This window comes from Coregonus lavaretus (assembly GCF_964263955.1).
Source record: "Coregonus lavaretus genome assembly, chromosome: 25".
Taxonomy (NCBI): Eukaryota; Metazoa; Chordata; class Actinopteri; order Salmoniformes; family Salmonidae; genus Coregonus; species Coregonus lavaretus.
In genome coordinates, this window is record NC_140012.1 from 10488389 (window position 1) to 10510411 (window position 22023).

Sequence of the window (22023 nt, forward strand, 5' to 3'; positions counted from 1 at the left end):
TTTGCTGTTATTCTAGCTGCACGGTTTAACGTGATAGTCGTAGTTGGCTAGCTAGCAAGCAAGGGATAATAGCGTTGCCAGCCAGCATGGCAACGGAACATTTAGAATGAACGACTGGGTCGCGTCCATAGATATAGAACAAAAAGACTTCACGACAGGGTCGCATCTCTGGCAACCTAACCGATTTGAAAATAATAACTTTTTTTATTTAATTGGTAACCAGTTGTAGAAAAGCAATTGTACACTCAAGGTTGTGAAAAACTACTTTTTTAGCACGGTTGTGCTGATCTACGGTGCTCGGCTCCGCCTTGTACCTATGACCGCAGCACATCCGTGCTAAAAGAGTAGTTTAGCACGCCCTCTCGTGTACATTTGCTGTATAGAAAACCACTGTCAGTTTAGATTCACATCAATGTATTGGATACTGATTTGCCCCATGTCTTTCTTTCAGATGAGGACCTGGAGATTGAGCTGGTGGAGGAGGAGCCTCCGTTCCTGAGAGGACACACTAAACAGAGTATGGACATGAGCCCTGTCAAGATTGTTAAGGTATGTTTCCATGTCCTCTTGATCACCCTACTTTCAAGGCAATTTTGTTTGACTGTTTTCGTCCTGTTTAGTAGTGTGAACAAATGCAGCTTACTCTGTTTCCCTCTGTCAGAATCCAGACGGCTCGCTGTCCCAGGCAGCCATGATGCAGAGTGCTTTGGCTAAGGAGAGGAGGGAGGTGAAGCAGTGTCAGCGAGAGGCTGAGATGGACTCTATCCCCATGGGCCTGAACAAACACTGGGTAGACCCCCTGCCTGACGGTAAGTCCGTATGGAAGCACACAGTAATCCAAAACACAGTCCTGTCTGAGCCACTACATCAGACTTCCTCCAGTGTAGCAGCAGCAGCCCTCAGGGTTAGCAGGACTGGAGATGGTTATCTGGTTTCCTTTAGCATCCTAACAGGCCGGATAGAGTGTGCTGTGTCCTCCATGGGTGTAAAGGTTCCTGCCAGGGCCCTAGACTCGGGCTGGCTCACCAGTCATCTGAAGGGGTGGAGGTAAAATGTCATGCCAGTTCATCTCAATTAAAGACACTTCACTCTTACACAGTTGATGGAAGGCAGATTGCAGCCAACATGAGAGGAATCGGCATGATGCCAACTGACATCCCGGAGTGGAAGAAACATGCCTTTGGGGGCAACAAGGCCTCTTATGGCAAGAAGACAGCGATGTCCATCCTGGAGCAGAGAGAGAGCCTGCCCATCTACAAGCTCAAAGAGCAGCTCATACAGGTTTGTGCAAAAGTTTGCAAATTATATCTCGCTAGTTATTTCTACTTCAACATCAAACGTTTTGATAATTTATGGCATAAGATTTTGCTGACATCTCTGCTTCTCTATTACAGGCTGTCCATGATAACCAGATCCTGATTGTTATTGGCGAGACTGGCTCTGGGAAAACGACCCAGATCACCCAGTACCTGGCCGAGGCGGGCTACACCACTCGGGGGAAGATCGGCTGCACTCAGCCCCGTCGTGTGGCAGCCATGTCTGTGGCCAAGAGAGTCTCTGAAGAGTACGGTTGCTGTCTGGGCCAGGAGGTGAGTGATCTGTCCACACTGCATATATCTTAACACGTGACCATGAGACAATGTCGAATATATCTGATCGTAGAAAAATCTCAAACGTCTGGTCCTAGTGATTTCTAACTTCTGTCTTCGTTCTTCCACACCAGGTGGGCTACACCATCCGTTTTGAGGACTGCACCAGCCCTGAGACGGTGATCAAGTACATGACAGACGGTATGTTGCTGAGAGAGTGTTTGATAGATCCGGACCTTGGCCAGTACGCCATCATCATGTTGGATGAGGCCCACGAGAGGACCATCCATACTGACGTACTCTTCGGTCTGCTCAAGAAGGTATACCAGGGTCTTGTTTCCCCTTGACGGCAGGGTCTAAACATCTCTAATATTTTGAAGGAAAGTTTTGTATTAAGCTAACTCTTTCTCTTCCTCGCCCTGTTTCAGACGGTGCAGAAACGCACAGACATGAAGCTGATTGTCACTTCAGCCACACTAGATGCCGTCAAGTTCTCGCAGTACTTCTACGAAGCGCCCATCTTTACCATCCCAGGACGTACCTATCCAGTGGAGGTGCTCTACACCAAAGAGCCTGAGACAGACTACCTGGACGCTAGTCTCATCACCGTCATGCAGATCCACCTGACCGAGCCACCAGGTACGGTTTTTACAAAGGTTATACCCAATCTATAGTCAAACTGTAATTCATAGTCATTGACCTAAATCATTGCATGAATGAAAATCCATTGCTATAAAATGTTAGTTTGAGATTCAACCTTGATTGTAAAGAGTTATCAACCTTTAAGTCCTCTCTCGCTCTCCTTCTTTGCAGGTGATGTCCTGGTGTTTCTGACGGGTCAGGAAGAAATTGACACAGCTTGTGAGATCTTGTATGAACGGATGAAGTCTCTGGGACCTGAAGTGCCTGAACTCATCATTCTACCTGTCTACTCTGCACTGCCAAGCGAGATGCAGACCCGTATCTTTGACCCTGCTCCCCCCGGCAGCAGAAAGGTTGTCATTGCCACTAACATTGCTGAGACGTCTCTGACCATTGACGGTATCTACTATGTGGTGGACCCAGGCTTTGTGAAGCAAAAGGTGTACAACTCCAAGACTGGTATTGACCAGCTGGTGGTGACCCCCATTTCACAGGTAGGCTGGTTAATTACAATTTATATTCTAAATGTACCCAAATTGTAACCCTGCTGTCTCTCTCAAGCCCTTTGCAAACCATGCAATTAGAATTTGGGATGCTAAGGGCTTCAATGTAACTTCTGTTAGGCCCAAGCCAAGCAGCGGGCTGGAAGAGCTGGAAGAACTGGCCCAGGGAAGACCTACAGGCTGTACACAGAGAGAGCCTACAGAGACGAGATGCTCACCACCAACGTGCCCGAGATCCAGAGAACTAACTTGGCCAGCACTGTGCTGTCCCTCAAGGTATGCACACAGTAACAAAAGTGGCTAAACCTTGTTTCCCTGCACATGCATCTGTGGTATATACTTGTCTGCTCAGACCTACTCCTCCTGTGTCATCCCCTGACTTTCCTTTCTCCTTATTCCTTCAGGCCATGGGCATCAATGACCTGCTATCGTTTGACTTCATGGACGCTCCACCCATGGAGACGCTGATCACAGCTATGGAGCAGCTCTACACTCTAGGGTCTCTGGACGATGAAGGGTTGCTCACTCGCCTAGGACGCAGGGTAAGCATTTATATAAAAAAAAAAAGGAGTATTGTTAAAAAAGGAAAAAGTGAGGATTCATTACCAACTAATTAATTATTTCCATCTCTCTGTCAGATGGCTGAGTTCCCTCTGGAGCCCATGCTGTGTAAGATGCTGATCATGTCCGTCCACCTGGGCTGCAGTGAGGAGATGCTCACCATCGTCTCAATGCTGTCTGTGCAGAACGTCTTCTACAGGCCCAAGGTACAGAAAATCACAAGACCCATAAACACTGAAATAGGGTTGGATCACTCCTCTGGGAATCCTAATTAGATTTTTATTTTTATTTATTTTTTGTAGCAAGGTTGAATGTTGTGTTGAGGTTTACCATTATAGGTGGAGACCTCAATGAGGCAGTTATATGGTGTGCCATTGTTGATAATTTGATGGCTAACAGTCCTTTTATTCTCTGTCTCTCAGGACAAGCAAGCCCTGGCTGACCAGAAGAAGGCCAAGTTCCACCAGGCTGAGGGAGACCACCTTACTCTGCTGGCTGTCTATAACTCCTGGAAGAACAACAAGTTCTCCAACCCCTGGTGCTACGAGAACTTCATCCAGGCCCGCTCCTTGCGCAGAGCCCAGGACATCCGCAAACAGATGCTGGGTATCATGGACAGGTAGGTTCCACTATCCATTTGATGATGAAGGTAATTGTATATCTGGTAAAGAAACCTCACTTGCATGAAATCTTCTCACACAAATCCAAACCCTTTGACCTCTTTTCAGACATAAACTGGATGTGGTGACTTGTGGAAAGGCCACAGTGCGTGTACAGAAGGCCATCTGCAGTGGTTTCTTCCGGAACGCAGCCAAAAAGGATCCCCAGGAGGGCTACCGTACCCTCATTGACCAGCAGGTGGTGTACATACACCCCTCCAGTGCCCTGTTCAACCGCCAGCCTGAGTGGTGAGTCAACGCTCCTTACATGATTACCATGGGGACTAAAGGATTAGTCACTAGTTTACATTGAATGTCAACTGTTACTGAGCCATCCTGGAAATCCTTTTCCTTTTGCCTGATCCTCTTATTCCTCTCTCTCCACAGGGTGGTGTACCATGAGCTGGTGCTGACTACTAAGGAGTACATGCGTGAGGTGACCACCATTGACCCACGCTGGCTGGTAGAGTTCTCGCCTGCCTTTTTTAAAGTGTCTGACCCCACACGCCTCAGCAAACAGAAGAAGCAGCAGCGCCTCGAGCCACTCTACAATCGTTACGAAGAGCCCAACGCTTGGAGAATCTCCCGCGCCTTTCGGCGGCGCTAGAATGTGTATCGTGTATCTCTACACAGAAAGAGAGGGACACACTCTTATATCAGCTGGTTGAGAAATACCATGGAGAGACATTGTCTGCCAACAGGCCTTGCTAGCTGTTAGCTGTAACATGCTATTGATAAAGCTGGGTCATTATCTACTTGTTTTGGATGTGTAAAGTATGTGTTTTATGTGTGCTCCGCTGTCTTCTTTTAACTGCTATTCTATCATTTTGAGCTGAGGTACTGGTAGGCCCAATTCTCTCTCTTGACCTGTGTAGAAGTCGACTAGTAAAGTGAGACGATTTAAGGGGTCAGGTCATTGCTCCCCTGTCCTACAGGCTTGTTTGGGGAACATGAATAAATGTCTCATCCCCTGAGGAGAATCAATCTCCTATTTGAGTATCATGGACAACGAAACATATGTTTGTTTTACTTGAATGTCACATCTGACCTGTGTGTGTGAACTTCCGAAAATGATAAATTGAATAGGAAGGGGACTGGGCAGTAATTTAAAGTCGGTGAATGTAATTGCTTTAAGAGCACAGTGCTCTGAGACAGAGTTTGTCTTTTATAGTAGGCCATATGTTATACAATGAAGGGAAATACCAGGATGGAACTTCATACTTGCATTGTCTTTGGTTTAGCTTTGAGGGATTGCTTTACTGTGCTAGTGTAATCCTAACATTTTCCTGCACTCATTAAATATTGTATGCGCTCTCTTACTTTGTTGCCAATGTTTAATTTAGAAATGTTTTATTGGCAGCCACACTCGTGTAGGAGTTTAAATGGTCATATGGGCAATGAGTTTACCCCCACCTGGTGACTAATAAAATCATTACACACAGAACCCGGAAATGTGGTCAAAGTTCATAACGTAACGTGTGTTGCCAATGCCTACGTTTTCTGAAAACAAAACAAACGCTGTGGAGAATGGCAGACTTCGGAGTTGAGGAGCTTAAACGGCTTGAATACCTGTCTTTGGTGTCCAAAGTGTGTACAGAACTTGACAACCATCTTGGGATATGCGAGAAAGATCTTGGCAAGTTGAATCGGCACACTACTTTTATTCCAAATGTGGGGTGACAATCTTACTAACGTTAGCTTGCTGCTAAGCTAGCTAGCTTAGCTACCTTTGGTTTTAGCTAGCTAACATTAAGAATTGTACTCCAGTGTTTGACAACAAAGAATTCCGATTGTAAAACGTCTTCTCTTTTTAGTCATATCTACTGTACAGTAGATGGCTACTTTGGCTTGAAAGTGTGGTGGGTGGTGTGGACCCCATAACATTATTTTACATGTTGAAGTATTTGGCAGTAACGTTACTGTATTTCACATTTCCCTGAATTCCATAAAAGCTATCTAGTTTAGTTTCATTTGAGCATTCATGGCAAAACAAGAATAAAGCATTTGCTGCTAATCCGTTATTTAATGATAGCGGTATAGCTAGTATCAAAAGAGAAACAGTAGGCTACCTCAAATTATCTGAATTACACAGTGAAGTTGACTATTCTTGCCGTCTCTTTTAGCTGAGTTTGTCATCTGCCTTGCTGAAAAGCAACCAACATTTGATGGCTTCAAATCACTGTTGCTAAAAAATGGAGCAGACTTCACAGTAAGTGTGATGTAGCTGTTTGATATGTTTAAAATTAGCCCCGCCAATCAATACACTTTCTGATTTTGAATCCACTTTCACTCTTTCATAGGATTCTCTCATCAGCAATTTGCTCAGACTTATTCAAACTATGCGGCCATCAAAAGCATCTACCAGCAAAGGTTAGTTGATCATATACTGTATATAACCGTGGTTAGTGTTGAATGCAGCTGATATTTTACATTCAAATATGATTTATACAATGCTGGTATACAATTTGACATACTCTATGTGATTATTTAAACTGTTTCAAAATGACATGCTGAATCTCTTAATTTTCTGGTGGTAGTCTCAGAGCCTGTGGTCAAACAGAAGAGTGAGAAGGACAAACTGAAGGAGATGTTTCCTGGATTGTGCAGGCCAGACAATCCAGCTCCCGTAAGTTTCTCAGAAATGAGTACATACACAGTGGCTAGACAAGGCACTGCTATTATATCCCACTCCCCACACACAGCATATGGTTGTCAGTAGACCAATGCTCTCTAACAACACCCACAGGTTCCGCTAGAAGACGATGATGTGAAGGTAGCAGATGCCGCCATGAAAGAATTGGAGATGTTCATGCCCAGTGTCAGTGGAACAAACTCAACTAGCAGGTAAGGACATTTAGATAATTCACAGGGTTTGCAAGAAAGTTTTACTGGTGCACTATGAATAGCAAAACCCTGAATTGGATGAAAAATAGGTCTTATCTATTAGGGCAACTTAATTTATATGGCTCTTGTTTTAGGTTGGACAACAAACGGCAGCGCAGCAGAAGTCGGAGCCAAGACAGAGACCGGAAGAGACGCTCACGCTCTCCGTCTTGCGACCACGAGAGGGACTTCAAACGCGGTCGAAAACGCGTTTCCCGCTGGAGTGACCGCAGTCCTAGCCCCTCCAGGGATCGAGACATTGAGGTTGGTTCTGACCGCTTTAAGGACAAACACGTGGACCGGCCCCCACCAGAAGAACCTGCTGTAGGGGACATCTTCAACGGCAAAGTCACCAGCATCCTGCAGTTTGGCTGCTTTGTGCAGCTGGAGGGACTGAGGTCAGTAAAGAGAATTGGAAAATATCAAAAGCATGTATCCAACACGTTCTGTCTCTGTAGGTGAGCCAATGTTTTGAAAAACCAATGTTGAAAGCCTTTTTTGTTTTTCATTGTAGGAAACGCTGGGAGGGCTTGGTCCACGTCTCTGAGCTACGCAAAGAGGGACGTGTTGCCAATGTGGCTGATGTGGTCCAGAAAGGTCAAAGGGTCAAGATCAAGGTGCTGTCCTTCACTGGCTCCAAGACCAGTCTCAGCATGAAGGTAAGACAGCAACACAGAGCAGGAATGAACTCAAAGCCTAATGCCCTTTGGTAAGCATGATGAAAGACATGAAGCTAAATTAAATTATAGTTGAAACTAATACTCTGCTCTTGGTTGCCAGGATGTAGACCAGGAAACTGGGGAGGACCTGAACCCCAACAGGAGGAGGAACCAGGGCCCGGATGGTGGGGAGGAGAAAATCATGAGGAACCCCGACCGCCCAACTGACCTCAACCTGGGCCACACCCCTGAGTTGGAGGATGACACACTGGAGCGCAAGAGACTGACCAAGATATCAGACCTTGAGAAGTGGGAGATCAACCAGGTACAGTACCAGTCAAAAGTTTGAACACACCTACTCATTCAAGGGTTTTTCTTTATTTTTACTATTTTCTACATTGTAGAATAATAGTGCAGACATCAAAACTATGACATAACACATATGGAATCATGTAGTAACCAAAAAAGTGTTAAACAAATCAAAATATATTTTAGATTCTTCAAAGTAGCCACCCTTTGCCTTGATGACAGCTTTCCACACTCTTGGCATTCTCTCAACCAGCTTCACCTGGAATGCTTTTCCAACAGTCTTGAAGGAGTTCCCACATGCTGAGTACTTGTTGGCTGCTTTTCCTTCACTCTGCGGTCCAACTCATCCCAAACCATGTCAATTGGGTTGAGGTCGGGTGATTGTGGAGGCCAGGTCATCTGATGCAGCACTCCATCACTCTCCTTCTTGGTCAAATAGCCCTTACACAGCCTGGAGGTGTGTTGGGTCATTGTCCTGTTGAAAAACAAATGATAGTCCCACTAAGCGCAAACCAGATGGGATGGCGTACCGCTGCAGAGTGCTGTGGTAGCCATGCTGGTTAAGTGTGCCTTGAATTCTAAATAAATCACAGACAGTGTCACCAGCAAAGCACCCCCACACCACCTCCTCTGTGCTTCACGGTGGGAACCACACATGCAGAGATCATCCGTTCACCTACTCTGCGTCTCACAAAGACACGGCGGTTGGAACCAAAAATCTCAACTTTGGACTCATCAGACCAAAGGACAGATTTCCACCGGTTTAATGTCCATTGCTCATGTTTCTTGGCCCAAGCAAGTCTCTTCTTCTTATTGGTGTCCTTTAGTAATGGTTTATTTGCAGCAATTCGACCATGAAGGCCTGATTCACACAGTCTGCAACCTGAGTGCAAAAGTACTCCTGAGTGGCGCAGTGGTCTAAGGCACTGCATCGCAGTGCTAACTGTGCCACTAGAGATCCTGGTTCGAATCCAGGCTCTGTCGCAGCCGGCCGCGACCGGGAGACTCATGGGCGGCGCACAATTGGCCCAGCGTCGTCCAGGGTAGGGGAGGGAATGGCCGGCAGGGATGTAGCTCAGTTGATAGAGCATGGCGTTTGCAATGCCAGGGTTGTGGGTTCGATTCCCACGGGGGGCCAGTATAAAAAAATATGTATTCACTAACTGTAAGTCGCTCTGGATAAGAGTGTCTGCTAAATGACTAAAATGTGAATGTAAATGTGCAAAGCTGTCATCAAAGCTAAGTTAGCTACATTGAAGAATCTCAAATATAAAATATATTTTGATTTGTTTAACACTTTTTTGGTTACTACATGATTCCATATGTGTTATTTCATAGTTTTGATGTCTTCACTATTATTCTACAATGTAGAAAATAGTAAAAATAAAGAAAAACCCTGGAATGAGTAGGTGTGTCCAAACCTTTGACTGGTACTGTATGTGTACACATGTAGGGTTCATCAAGACATCTTGGCTCATTTTATTCCTGTGATGTTGATCTGTGGTCCTCTGTAGCTCAATTGGTAGAGCATGGCGCTTGTAACGCCAGGGTAGTGGGTTCGATCCCCGGGACCACCCATACCTAAAAATGTATTTACGCATGACTGTAAGTCGCTTTGGATAAAAGCGTCTGCTAAATGGCTTATTATTATTATTATTATTTCATGGTTTTTATTCTTTTTCCTGTCCTCAGATGATTGCTGCTAATGTTCTTTCTAAAGAGGAGTTCCCTGACTTTGACGAGGAGACCGGTATCCTCCCAAAAATTGATGATGAAGAAGGTAAAATATGAGCATGTTTTTTTTGTTGCAGTGATCTACTGAAAGCATTAGGGGTGTAATGATTTATCGATACAGATCGGAATCCGGTTCAAATGTTTAAGATGCATCGGTCAGCGACCCCAAACCGATCCAAATGTAGCATGAATCGGTCAGAAAATCTATTCAAAGTTAAAACCGCCGGTTCGCTAACGTTTTTACTCATTTTACTTTCTTTCTACCTTATGAAAACACTTCTCATCTTTTGGGGTGTGTCCCCAAACTGTGTACGTTTTTGACAAACACCCTAGTCCCTGCCGGTGACCAGCATACCCATAACATGATGCTGCCACCAAAATAATTGTAAATACAGAAGATCAACAACATTGCATTCACTCCACATTACTGGCTTGTAAGAAACATGTAAAAGAAGGAATCCTGTGTTAAAAAAATACACTTAAAATCCCCCATTCTGTTTGCAATAAGGCCGTTAAGTAATACTTAGTGCTTAACGATTAACTAAAATGTCAGTTATTTTGTGGCTTTGAAACAACTAAATGACCGACGTCTGTTCAATTATTTGAATTCCATTTTGTTCGCGGTTTTTCTGTGAGCTCAATGCGCGCATTGCAAAGTTTCTCCACAGAGTTTCTAAACCCAGTGGCGCAACATCGTGAGACCTCCAGGAAAGCTTGTGAAGCAGACCAAAAAGTCCAGCCTGGGATTTGGGGTTTGACAAGTCAATGAGAGAAGTGAAATATTCCTCCTTAGTTGTTGATTTTCTCGAAATATTAAGGCACAACCTAGATTCGAGCCAAAGTCTTAAGTAGTTGAACATGTTTTTACTCCAACCCTGTGAAAGTGGCAAACTGACACGTTTTCAATTCCGTCAAAAACAACTTTATATCGAAGGAGTGCCTTTGATTTGACGGCCTGCACATGCGCAGTTAGGCGAGACCCGATGTCATGTTTCTACGCATGAGGGGATATAGAGAACAGCTGTTGCTTCGCAAGGTATCTCTACCTGAAAATACGTGATCTAAGTGATTGATAGTTGGTATTCAGCAGTCATAAAAGTATGCCTTATTTACTTTTGAAGAACTATAAAATAGTGATTTTGTCAGACAGCAGCTCTATAGAGATGAGATGACTTGGAATTAAATTATTAAGTCATCAAATAAAACAAATGTAATATACACAACTTCAATATTTTATTAAAGTAATGTGAATCAATTATGGTCAATAAGTGATCAGCAGTAATGGGCAGTCACTACCATTATGGGACTTATATTAATTGTTTTATTCTGTGTTACAGCATTCAACCCAAATGATCGAAATCGAAAACCGTGATTATATTTTTATAATCACACCGACCTCAAAAAGCACTAATCGCTCAGCACTAGTAATACTGCAAGACAACACCGCAAAGAAATTAAAATGTTGGCCAAAATTAAAGATTTGCGTCAAATCCAATACAACACAACACAGAATGAAACCCTCTGTATTTTTAAGTATTGTAGAGGCAGCATTATGTTATGGGTATGCTTGTCACCGGCAGGGACTGAGGAGTTTTTCAGGATCAAAAGAAATATGAAAGCTCAGGTAAAAAGTTAGAGGAGAACTCACCTCAGTCTTCTGAAAACCTAACCCTGGGATAGTTATATTTTTCACCGGGACAATTACACACATTTTAATGCCAAAAACACACTAGAATGGCTTTTCAAGAGGTGTTGAGTGGTCCAGTCGCAGTCCTGACATCAATTTCCTTGAAAATCAGAGAATGTTTGAATATTGCTGTCCATCAATTATTCCCTACCAAATTTACTGCTTGAGCAATTTTGACAAAAGCAATGGATAAACAGTGCCTTCAGAAATTATTCACCCTTGACTTATTCCACATTTTGTTGTTACAGCCTAAATTCTAAATCGATTATTTTTTTCAAGTGAAAACATGTTTTGTTTTTTTTATATCCCATTTACACACCAGTGGCGGTTGGTGCCGTTTAATATGAGGGAGGATGATTTATTTTTGGGGCGCATGGCCTTATTTGTATTAGAGCATATTGGATGACTGTCATTCATATTCCATTCACCCAGCTCAATGTAACTTCGATTGGTTTAGGTTATTACATGATACTCAAATGTTCCCTATACCCATCATGAGGTTGCTACAACCTAGCCTATGAATGAACATTTACAACGTAGATACATAGGTCGAGAGAAACATTTGAGTAGCCTAATCAAAGTGACAGACAGTGACATGTTCAATACCGCCTTGCTCACTCTTGACTGCATCTAGCTGATCTAGGGTGTAATCATTAGCCCAACAGTTGCAATTGAGAGAAATTTGACAAATTCAGGTATGTTTATCCCCATTTTGCCAGTTTGCTTCCATTTAAGAAACTTTTTTCAACAGAATTGGCAGAATGAATACACCCCTGATCACACGCAAACACAGTTCACTTTCATACCAGCCACATACAAACAGCATGATAACGTTGCTCGTTAATTCCTTCTTGCATCTACACGCTCTCCACTCACCTTTTCCCTTCGCTTGTGGGCTTCAGTGCACAACACATCAGCTTTCTGTGACCATGCGAAAAAACCTTGCCAAACCTTCATATCATAACCGCTACACACATCCTACATCGTTGTCACCATATTAGCTAATGTCAGTCAAAATTGCTACTAGAACTAACGAGTTAGTAAACCTGCTACAATCATGCAGTACATTGTACAGTTAGCATGCAGTTTAGCAGTTACTCCGGCAGGCCCCGGTGGCAATAAATTAATAAAACCAAAAGCTTACCTTGGATAGCCATAGCCAGATAGCTAACATGGCATCCCTTTCTGTTTGAGCCAGGTGTTTGGGTAGGCTAAACTAGCTAGCTACGTTCGCTAGCTAACTAATTGAAAGTGAAATAAAAAATTACAACAAAATATAGCTAGCTCTCTCTCTCTCTCTTGCTTCTCCTTCATTTTTGAAGAAATTAATTTATTCAAAACTTTTCAACTATTGTCTTTCTCTCTCTTTGAGTCAACTACTCACCACATTTTGTACTGTAGACCTTCATTGCAAAACAGTGTGTTTTAATCAATTATTTGGTCACGTGAATATATTTAGTATACTTTTATCTGGAAAGGATAACCTTTTTAACGTTTACTATTTTTATTTTTATGAAATTCACTGAGGAGGATGGTCCTCCCCTTTCTCCTCTGAGGAGCCTCCACTGATTCACACCCCTGAGTCAATACATTGTAGAAGCACCTTTGGCAGAGATTACAGCTGTGAGTCTTTCTGGGTAAGTCTCTAAGAGCTTTCCACACCTGGATTGTGTAACATTTGCCAATTTTTATTATTTTCTAAATTCTTCAAGCTCTGTCAAATTGGTTGTTGATCAATTCTAGACAACCATTTTCAAGTCTTGCCATAGATCTTCAAGCAAATTTAAGTCAAAACTGTAACTCGGCCACTCAGGAACATTCACTGTCTTCTTGGTAAGCAACTCCAGTGTAGATTTGACCTTGTGTTTTAGGTTATTGTCCTGCTGAAAGGTGAATTCATCTTGACTGAACCAGATTTTCCTTTAGTATTTTGTCTGTGCTTAGCTCTATTCTATTTCTTTTTTTATCTTGAAAAAAACTCCCCTGTCCTTAATGATTACAAGCATACCAATAACATGATGCAGACACCACTATGCTTGAAAATATGGAGAGTGGTACTCAGTAATGTGTTGTATTGGATTTTCCCCAAACAACACTTTGTAATCAGGACAAAAAGTTAATTGCATTGCCACATTTTTTGCAGTATTACTTTAGTGCCTTGTTGCAAACAGGATCCATGTTTTGGAATATTTTTTATTCTGTACAGGCTTCCTTTTAACTCTGTCAATTAGGTTAGTATTGTGGCGTAACTACAATGTTGTTGATCCATCCACAGTTTTCTTCTATCACAGCCATGAAATCACTGAGCGGTTTCCTTCTACTCCGGCAACATAGTTATTTATTTTATTTATTTAACCTTTATTTAACTAGGCAAGTCAGTTAAGAACAAATTCTTATTTACAATGACGGCCTACCAAAAGGCAAAAGGCCTCCTGCGGGGACGGGGGCTGGGATTAAACATACTAATATAGGACAAAACACACATCACGACAAGAGAGACACCACAACACTACATAAAGAGAGACTTAAGTCAATAACATAGCATGGCAGCAGCACCACATGACAACAACATGGTAGCAACACAACATGGCAGCAGCACAACATGGTAGCAGTACAAAACATGGTACAAACATTATTGGGCACAAACAGCACAAAGGCAAGAAGGTAGAGACAACAATGCATCACACGGAGTAGCCACAACTGTCAGTAAGAGTGTCCATGATTTGAGTATTTGAATGAAGAGGTGGTGATGAAACTGTCAAGTTTGAGTGTTTTTTGCAGCTCGTTCTAGTCGCTAGCTGCAGTGAACTGAAAAGAGGAGCAACCCAGGGATGTGTGTGCTTTGGGGACCTTTAATAGAATGTGACTGGCAGAGCGGGTGTTGTATGTGGAGGATGAGGGCTGCAGTAGGTAACTCAGATAGGGGGGAGTGAGGCCTAAGAGGTTTTTATAAATTAGCATCAACCAGTGGGTCTTGCGACGGGGTATACAGAGATGACCAGTTTACAGAGGAGTATAGAGTGCAGTGATGTGTCCAATAAGGAGCATTGGTGGCTAATCTGATGGCCGAATGGTAAAGAACATCTAGCCGCTTGAGAGCACCCTTACCTGCCGATCTATAAATTATGTGTCCGTAATCTAGCATGGGTAGGATGGTCAACTGAATCAGGGTTAGGTTGGCAGCTGGGGTGAAAGAGGAGTGATTACGATAGAGGAAACCAAGTCTAGATTGAACCTTAGCCTGCAGCTTTGATATGTGCTGAGAGAAGGACACTGTACCATCTAGCCATACTCCCAAGTACTTGTATGAGGTGACTACCTCACGCTCCAAACCCTCAGAGGTAGTAATCACACCGGTGGGGAGAGGGGCGTTCTTCTTCCCAAACCACATGACCTTTGTTTTGGAGGTGTTCAGAACAAGGTTAAGGCAGAGAAAGCTTATTGGACACTAAGAAAACTTTGCTGTAGAGCGTTTAACACAAAATCCGGGGAGGGGCCAGCTGAGTATAAGACTGTATCATCTGCATATAAATGGATGAGAGAGCTTCCTACTGCCTGAGCTATGTTGTTGATGTATATTGAGAAGAGCGTGGGGCCTAGGATCGAGCCTTGGGGTACTCCCTTTGTGACAGGCAGTGGTAGTTTGCAAACCATGCCAAAGACCCCTCAAAAGACACCAATACTCCTTAGCCAGCCCACAAGAATGGAATGGTCTACCGTATCAAAGGCTTTGGCCAAGTCAATAAAAATAGCAGCACAACATTGCATAGAATCAAGGGCAATGGTGACATCATTTAGGACCTTTTAAGGCTGCAGTGACACATCCATAACCTGAGCGGAAACCAGATTGCATACCAGAGAGAATACTATAGACATCAAGAAAGCCAGTCAGTTGATTATTGACAAGTTTTTCCAATACTTTTGATTAACAGGGCAAAATAGAAATTGGCCTATAACAGTTAGGATCAGCTTGATCTCCCCCTTTAAATAAAGGACGCACCGTGGCTGCTTTCCAAGCAATGGGAACCTCCCCAGAGAGGAGAGACAGGTTAAAAAGGTCAGAGATAGGCTTGGCGATGATAGGGGCTGCAACCTTAAAGAAGAGAGGATCTAAACCATCTGACCCAGATGGTTTTTGGGGTCAAGTTTAAGGAGCTCCTTCAGCACCTCAGACTCAGTGACCGCCTGCAGGGAGAAACTTTGTAGCGGGGCAGGGGGAAAAGAAGGAGGGGCATCGGGGCTAGTCGCATTAGAAGGGGTGGGAGATAAGGAAATGTTGGACGGGCAATGAAGCATGGCTGAGTCCAATAGGAATCCTGACTTAATGAAGTGGTGATTTAAAGAGCTCAGTCATGTGCTCCTTATCAGTAACAACCACATCATCAACATTAAGGGACGTGGGAATGGGAGGAGGGTTATTCTCCAGGTCTTTAACCGTTTTCCAGAGTTAGGAAGGACACCTGTATCTTTGTTGTGACTGGGTGTATTGATACACCATCCAAAGTGTAATTAATAACTTCACCATGTTCAAAGGGATATTCAATGTCTGCTTTTTTATGTTTTACCCATCTACCAATCGGTGCCCTTCTTTGCGAGGCATTGGAAAACCTCCCTGGTCTTTGTGGTTGAATCTGTGTTTGAAATTCACTGCTCGACTGAGGGACCTTACAGATAATTGTATGTGTGGGGTACAGAGATGAGGTAGTCATTCAAAAATCATGTTAAACACTATTATTGCACACGAAGTCCATGCTACTTATTGTGACTTGTTAAGCAAAAAGTTTACTCCTGAACTTATTTAAGCTTGCCATGACAAAGGGGTTGAATACTTATTTACTCAAGATATTTCAGCTTTTCATTTTAAATTAATTTGTAAAAATGTCTCTAAACATAATTCCACTTTGACATTATGGGGTATTGTCTGTAGGCCAGTGAAAAAAAATCTAAATGTAATCAACTTTAAATTCAGGCTGTAACACAACACAATGTGGGAAAAGTCAAGGGGTGTGAATACTTTCTGTTGCCCTAAGAGTTGTGAAAAGTTGGTAGAATCTTATTCAAATTATTCACAGCTGTAATGGCTGCCAAAAGTGCTTCCACCAAGTATTAACTCTGGGTTGTGAAAACATATGCAATCAAAACGTTTTAATTGTTTAGGTTCTATAACTTTTCTTTAACTTTGAAAATGAGTAGGTTGTGTAGATTGTTAAGGGAAAAAAGCTAATGAAATCCCTTTTTAGATTAAATTTTAAGACAGCAGAATGTGAAGACTGTGCAAAGGAAGTAGACTTTCACTAGCGACTGTAACTGCATATTACAGTCATTGATCTACAAGTCATTGCATGCCGAGCAACCTCAATACCTATCAGTAGCCCTATAACAACTTTGCGCAGAGTGCACACTGTCCAACGAAAGGTAGGCCTATCTCTGCTACCTGCTGATTGGGGTTTTGATTTGATTTCGATTGCTCAGGTTCACCATCAGAAATAGCTTTTTGTAGTTTTGCCTTAAATGGGGCAATCTTCAGTTGCTTCATCCATTTTTGGACTTCTGAATTAATGAAATGTACCCATTGATTCTTGAAGAATATAACTTATGAATGGCTCATGAGCTAAGTTCAACTGTTGTACCCCATCAGAACCCAAAATATAAGCTTGAAAACAAAGTAAGCGTAAACAAACACTATATAGCCTCGAAGCAATATTAAAACTATAGGTTCGATATCATGGATGTTCAGTCCTTGCATCCAATGCTCTGTCCATGAATTTGAGTAGTTACATTTCTCCAGCTCTATCCCTCATCTTTTTACTGAAACGGGTGGGGAAAACGCTTTGTTATTATTTCAACTGCTGATTACCACTTTAAACAGTCAGTGTATACGGTCATCTTTACATGAATAGGCAAAGTTGGTAGCTAATTTCATAAAAAGGACAGCAATCATTTTTGCAAGCCCAACTGCATTGTTGGAGCAGGAGGAAAAGAGAACCTCACTCCGTAAAACATTTACTTGAAATGTTCAACTTCAAGAACATATTTCAGCTTTTTGGTATAAGAACTGTGTTGGTTTCACCTTAAGGTTATGGTTAGACGTACCTCTGTCCTCACTACTACCTGTTACATTCTAAGACTGGGTCTTCTCTCTGAGTCAGGGAACATACCATTCTGTATGCAGCCACAGCCATGCTGCATTCTCATACAGGCTTCCACAGATAACCCATAACATACCCACGCACACACCTAAGTTCTCATCAACTGTGAAATCAAGTCTCCATTGTATGGGTAGAATGGGTTAATTTAGTAAAATTGCTACAATTTAGTTGATAAAAGGGGATTTGAACAGTATCCCCTTTTAACCTTGTCAATGTTCTTTGTGGCTTCAGAATGCAGGTGATTGACTGAGAATTATACCTGCAGTGATATTATGCTTAAAAGAACATTAGATTGATACATTATAATATATTTGAAGTGGCAGAGAATATTTATTTTGTTGCTATGGATGAATAGAATCAGCAACCAATGAAACAACCTGGGTTGTATTCATTAGTCGCTCACCGTAGCAAAAGGTTTTGCACCGGGAACCATTTACTCTAAACTGAAAATGTTTTGCCATGTTTGTCACATTTTCTCATCTCCCCACTGCCCAGTAAGCTCTATTTGCTCATACTATAAAGCACAACTTTGGCTATATCGTTAAGCTTATAGGGCAACGGACACGTTCAGGACTAATTCACATAAATTCAACAGTCAAGTCTCCATTGTATGGATGGAATGGTTTACATTAGTAAAATTGCTACACTTTAGACGATACAAAGGAATTGTATCGCATGACTTTTACCTGCTGTGATCTTTGTGGCATAAGAATGCAGGTGATTGACTGCAAATTATACTAATCTGCAGTGCCATTATGCTGGAAAGAACATTACATTGATTCATGACGATATTTGCCCACCATTTAGTGGGGGAGGGAAAGAATTGACATGAATGTCTTCATGTAATAAATGTTAGTGCATCGAATCCAATCGTATCGCATCAATTTCCTCCTCTAATCAAACCGAATCACACCGAATTGTTTCAAACTAAAACGTATATTTTCTGTATCGTATTGGAGCTCATGTATCTAGATGTGTATCGAATCATCTTTGAAAGGGAAGATGCACACCCCTAGTAAGCATACATTGACTGCAGTGTACTAAGTGCTCATTTTCTTTCATTCAGACCAGGACCTGGAGATAGAGCTGGTGGAGGATGAGCCTCCGTTCCTGAGAGGACACACTAAACAGAGTATGGACATGAGCCCTGTCAAGATTGTTAAGGTATGTTTTATTTTCCTCTGCACCACCCTACTTTCACCCTACCTTTTAGACCGAACTGTTTTATCCTGTCCCATGTAGTGTGAACAAATGCCTTTCTCTCGGTTTCCCTCTGTCAGAATCCAGATGGCTCGCTGTCCCAGGCAGCCATGATGCAGAGTGCTTTGGCTAAGGAGAGGAGGGAGGTGAAGCAGGCTCAGCGAATGGCTGAGATGGACTGCATACCTATCGGTCTCAACAAGCACTGGGTAGACCCCCTGCCTGACTGTAAGGGCCTGGACCACACACAAACATTGCATTAGGGATGCAGACATACAGTATGCTTTCCAACAATGCGATTTACCTCTGGACTTCCACCTCATGCTTTCATTTCTGCCCTCCATATGGTGACTACCGCATATTAAAACACAGTCCTGTCTGAGCCAAAACATCAGACATCTTCCAGTGTAGCAGCAGCAGCCCTCGGGGTTAGCAGGGCTGGAGATCTCTGGTATTTGGTATTTTGTTAGGATCTCCATTAGCTGTTGCAAAAGCAGCAGCTACTCTTCATGGGGTTCACACAAAACATGAAGCATGATATAATACTGAACATTAATAGACAAGAACAGCTCAAGGACAGAACTACATAAATAGTTATCTGGTTTCCTTTAGCATCCTAACAGGCCGGATAGAGTGTGCTGTGTCCTCCATGGGTGTAAAGGTTCCTGCCAGGGCCCTAGACTCGGGCTGGCTCACCAGTCATCTGAAGGGGTGGAGGTTAAATATCATGCCAGTTCATCTCAATTAAAGACACTTCCCTCTTACACAGTTGATGGAAGGCAGATTGCAGCCAACATGAGAGGAATCGGCATGATGCCAGACGGCGTCCCGGAGTGGAAGAAACATGCCTTTGGGGGCAACCAGGCCTCTTATGGCAAGAAGACAGCGATGTCCATCCTGGAGCAGAGAGAGAGCCTGCCCATCTACAAGCTAAAAGAGCAGCTCATACAGGTCAGTAATTGTAATTGCCCTATAGGGAGAAATAAAGTTGTTGTCAACATTGCTTTATTTCTAATGTTACCCTACTTCAATATTACTTCAACCGTTTCAATTATACATTTTATCTGACTTTGGTCACCTCTCTTTTGCATTATTACAGGCTGTCCACGATAATCAGATCCTGATTGTGGTTGGAGAGACTGGCTCTGGGAAAACGACCCAGATCACCCAGTACCTGGCCGAGGCGGGCTACACCGCTCGGGGGAAGATCGGCTGCACTCAGCCCCGTCGTGTGGCAGCCATGTCTGTGGCCAAGAGAGTCTCTGAAGAGTACGGTTGCTGTCTGGGCCAGGAGGTGAGTGAGCAGTTTTACCTTGGTATTCCTTTTGATTTGCTTGTAGACAATGACATCCTTTTTTGAGGGACCTCTCACCTCTCAATTATCTTCCACACCAGGTGGGCTACACCATCCGTTTTGAGGACTGCACCAGCCCTGAGACGGTGATCAAGTACATGACACATGGTATGCTGCAGAGGGAATGTCTGATAGATCCAGACATGGGTCAGTACACCCTCATCATGCTTGACGAGGCCCACGAGAGGACTATCCATACTGATGTGCTCTTTGGTCTACTCAAGAAGGTATACTGGGTCTTGTTCATAACAGAACAGTGTGAATATTTCCTTGACTGTGTGTTAATTCCTTTGAATTCTCTGTCAATTTCAGACAGTGAAGAAACGTCCAGACATGAAGCTGATTGTGTCCTCAGCAACACTAGATGCTGTTAAGTTCTCCCAGTACTTCTTCGAGGCGCCCATCTTTACCATCCCAGGACGTACCTATCCAGTGGAGGTGCTCTACTGCAAAGAGCCTGAGACAGACTACCTGGACGCTAGTCTCATCACCGTCATGCAGATCCACCTGACCGAGCCCCCAGGTACGTTTCAAACACGGTTACAATGCATACGTCCGCAATGTCTAAACTCCTTCACCTGCGTTAGACGCAAATCCTTGATTGACATCCATAGTAAAGGATTCGGCCATTAGTGACTCATTGTCCTCTCTCGCTCCTTCTTTGCAGGTGATGTCCTGGTGTTTCTGACGGGTCAGGAGGAGATTGACACAGCATGTGAAATCTTGTATGAACGGATGAAGTCTCTGGGACCTGAAGTGCCTGAACTCATCATTCTACCTGTCTACTCTGCACTGCCAAGCGAGATGCAGACCCGTATCTTTGACCCTGCTCCCGCCGGCAGCAGAAAGGTATCAGAAGTGCCCACCCTAACACAAACCAGAACGGTCCCAAAAACACATACACACTCTTCTACTGCCACACATGCCCGATATCAGAGGTAGGACTAAGCCTAATCATTTTGTGTTATTTGATTCTGCAGGTAATAATTGCCACTAACATTGCTGAGACATCTCTGACCATTGATGGGATCTACTATGTGGTGGACCCAGGCTTTGTGAAGCAGAATGTCTACAATTCCAAGACTGGCGTCGACCAATTAGTGGTGACCCCCATATCACAGGTAGGTTGAATAAGACATATGCAGATATCATTAATCGTACATGGAGAAGGAACACTGAAAACATTAAAAACACCTGCTCTTTCCATGACATAGACTGACCAGGTGAATCCAGGTGAAAGCTATGATCCGTATTGATGTCTCTTGTAAAATCCACTTCAATCAGTGTAGATAAAGGGGAGGAGACAGGTTGAAGAAGGATTTTTAAGCCTTGGGACAATTGAGACATGGATTGTGTGTGTTTCATTCAGAGGGTGAATGGGTAAGACAAAATATTTAAGTGCCTTTGAACGGGGTATGGTAGTAGGTGCCAGGCGCAACAGTTTCCCATGTGTATCAAGAATGGTCCACCACCCAAAGGACATCCAGCCAACTTAACACAACTGTGGGAAGCATTGGAGTCAACATGGGCCAGCATCCCTGTGGAATGCTTTCGACACCTTGTAGAGTCCATGCCCTGATGAATTGAGGCTGTTCTGGGTGCCGAAGGTGCAACTCAATATTAGGACGGTGTCCTTAATGTTTTGTACACTCCGTGTACTTTGTGTTGTCCAGAGCATTGAAATCCAATCTAAATGAATTGCTTTCTCTATCTTTCTCAGGCCCAAGCCAAGCAACGTTCTGGAAGAGCTGGAAGAACTGGCCCTGGGAAATGCTACCGGCTATTTACAGAGAGAGCCTACAGAGACGAGATGCTCACCAGCAATGTGCCTGAGATCCAGAGAACTAACCTGGCCAGTACCATGCTGTCTCTCAAGGTCCTAAGAAGTTACTGTAACCATGGGCCCTCATTAACACTGCAACACCTTTTTCTAAATATATTATATACAGTGGGGAAAAAAAGTATTTAGTCAGCCACCAATTGTGCAAGTTCTCCCACTTAAAAAGATGAGAGAGGCCTGTAATTTTCATCATAGGTACACGTCAACTATGACAGACAAAATGAGAAAAAATAATCCAGAAAATCACATTGTAT

The 22023-nt window shown here is 43.2% G+C and overlaps 2 protein-coding genes across 2 annotated transcripts in view; both read left to right on the plus strand.

Moving 5' to 3' along the window:
* The window catches only part of LOC311100801 (ATP-dependent RNA helicase DHX8), a gene marked incomplete at its 5' end in the record, with an annotated part of 17567 nt that extends 12169 nt beyond the window's left edge, over positions 1 to 5398 (plus strand). The window contains 13 exons of the mRNA XM_084141767.1: positions 452 to 549; positions 662 to 809; positions 1100 to 1281; positions 1395 to 1589; positions 1724 to 1909; positions 2018 to 2228; positions 2403 to 2725; positions 2855 to 3010; positions 3139 to 3276; positions 3373 to 3501; positions 3718 to 3914; positions 4024 to 4203; positions 4342 to 5398. Of these exons, the coding sequence (XP_083997893.1) occupies positions 452 to 549; positions 662 to 809; positions 1100 to 1281; positions 1395 to 1589; positions 1724 to 1909; positions 2018 to 2228; positions 2403 to 2725; positions 2855 to 3010; positions 3139 to 3276; positions 3373 to 3501; positions 3718 to 3914; positions 4024 to 4203; positions 4342 to 4561 (2363 nt within the window). The 3' untranslated portion in view covers positions 4562 to 5398. The remainder of the gene's footprint in view (positions 1 to 451; positions 550 to 661; positions 810 to 1099; positions 1282 to 1394; positions 1590 to 1723; positions 1910 to 2017; positions 2229 to 2402; positions 2726 to 2854; positions 3011 to 3138; positions 3277 to 3372; positions 3502 to 3717; positions 3915 to 4023; positions 4204 to 4341) is intronic.
* Positions 5399 to 5438: 40 nt separating this feature from the next.
* LOC311100802 (ATP-dependent RNA helicase DHX8-like) overlaps positions 5439 to 22023 on the plus strand; it is a 29814-nt gene continuing 13229 nt past the window's right edge. The window contains exons 1-18 of the mRNA XM_084141768.1: positions 5439 to 5590; positions 6078 to 6163; positions 6255 to 6324; positions 6492 to 6580; positions 6701 to 6798; positions 6933 to 7235; positions 7352 to 7496; positions 7618 to 7821; positions 9498 to 9585; positions 18442 to 18539; positions 18656 to 18803; positions 19345 to 19526; positions 19675 to 19869; positions 19971 to 20156; positions 20242 to 20452; positions 20597 to 20778; positions 20910 to 21050; positions 21650 to 21805. Of these exons, the coding sequence (XP_083997894.1) occupies positions 5482 to 5590; positions 6078 to 6163; positions 6255 to 6324; positions 6492 to 6580; positions 6701 to 6798; positions 6933 to 7235; positions 7352 to 7496; positions 7618 to 7821; positions 9498 to 9585; positions 18442 to 18539; positions 18656 to 18803; positions 19345 to 19526; positions 19675 to 19869; positions 19971 to 20156; positions 20242 to 20452; positions 20597 to 20778; positions 20910 to 21050; positions 21650 to 21805 (2691 nt within the window). The 5' untranslated portion in view covers positions 5439 to 5481. The remainder of the gene's footprint in view (positions 5591 to 6077; positions 6164 to 6254; positions 6325 to 6491; positions 6581 to 6700; positions 6799 to 6932; positions 7236 to 7351; positions 7497 to 7617; positions 7822 to 9497; positions 9586 to 18441; positions 18540 to 18655; positions 18804 to 19344; positions 19527 to 19674; positions 19870 to 19970; positions 20157 to 20241; positions 20453 to 20596; positions 20779 to 20909; positions 21051 to 21649; positions 21806 to 22023) is intronic.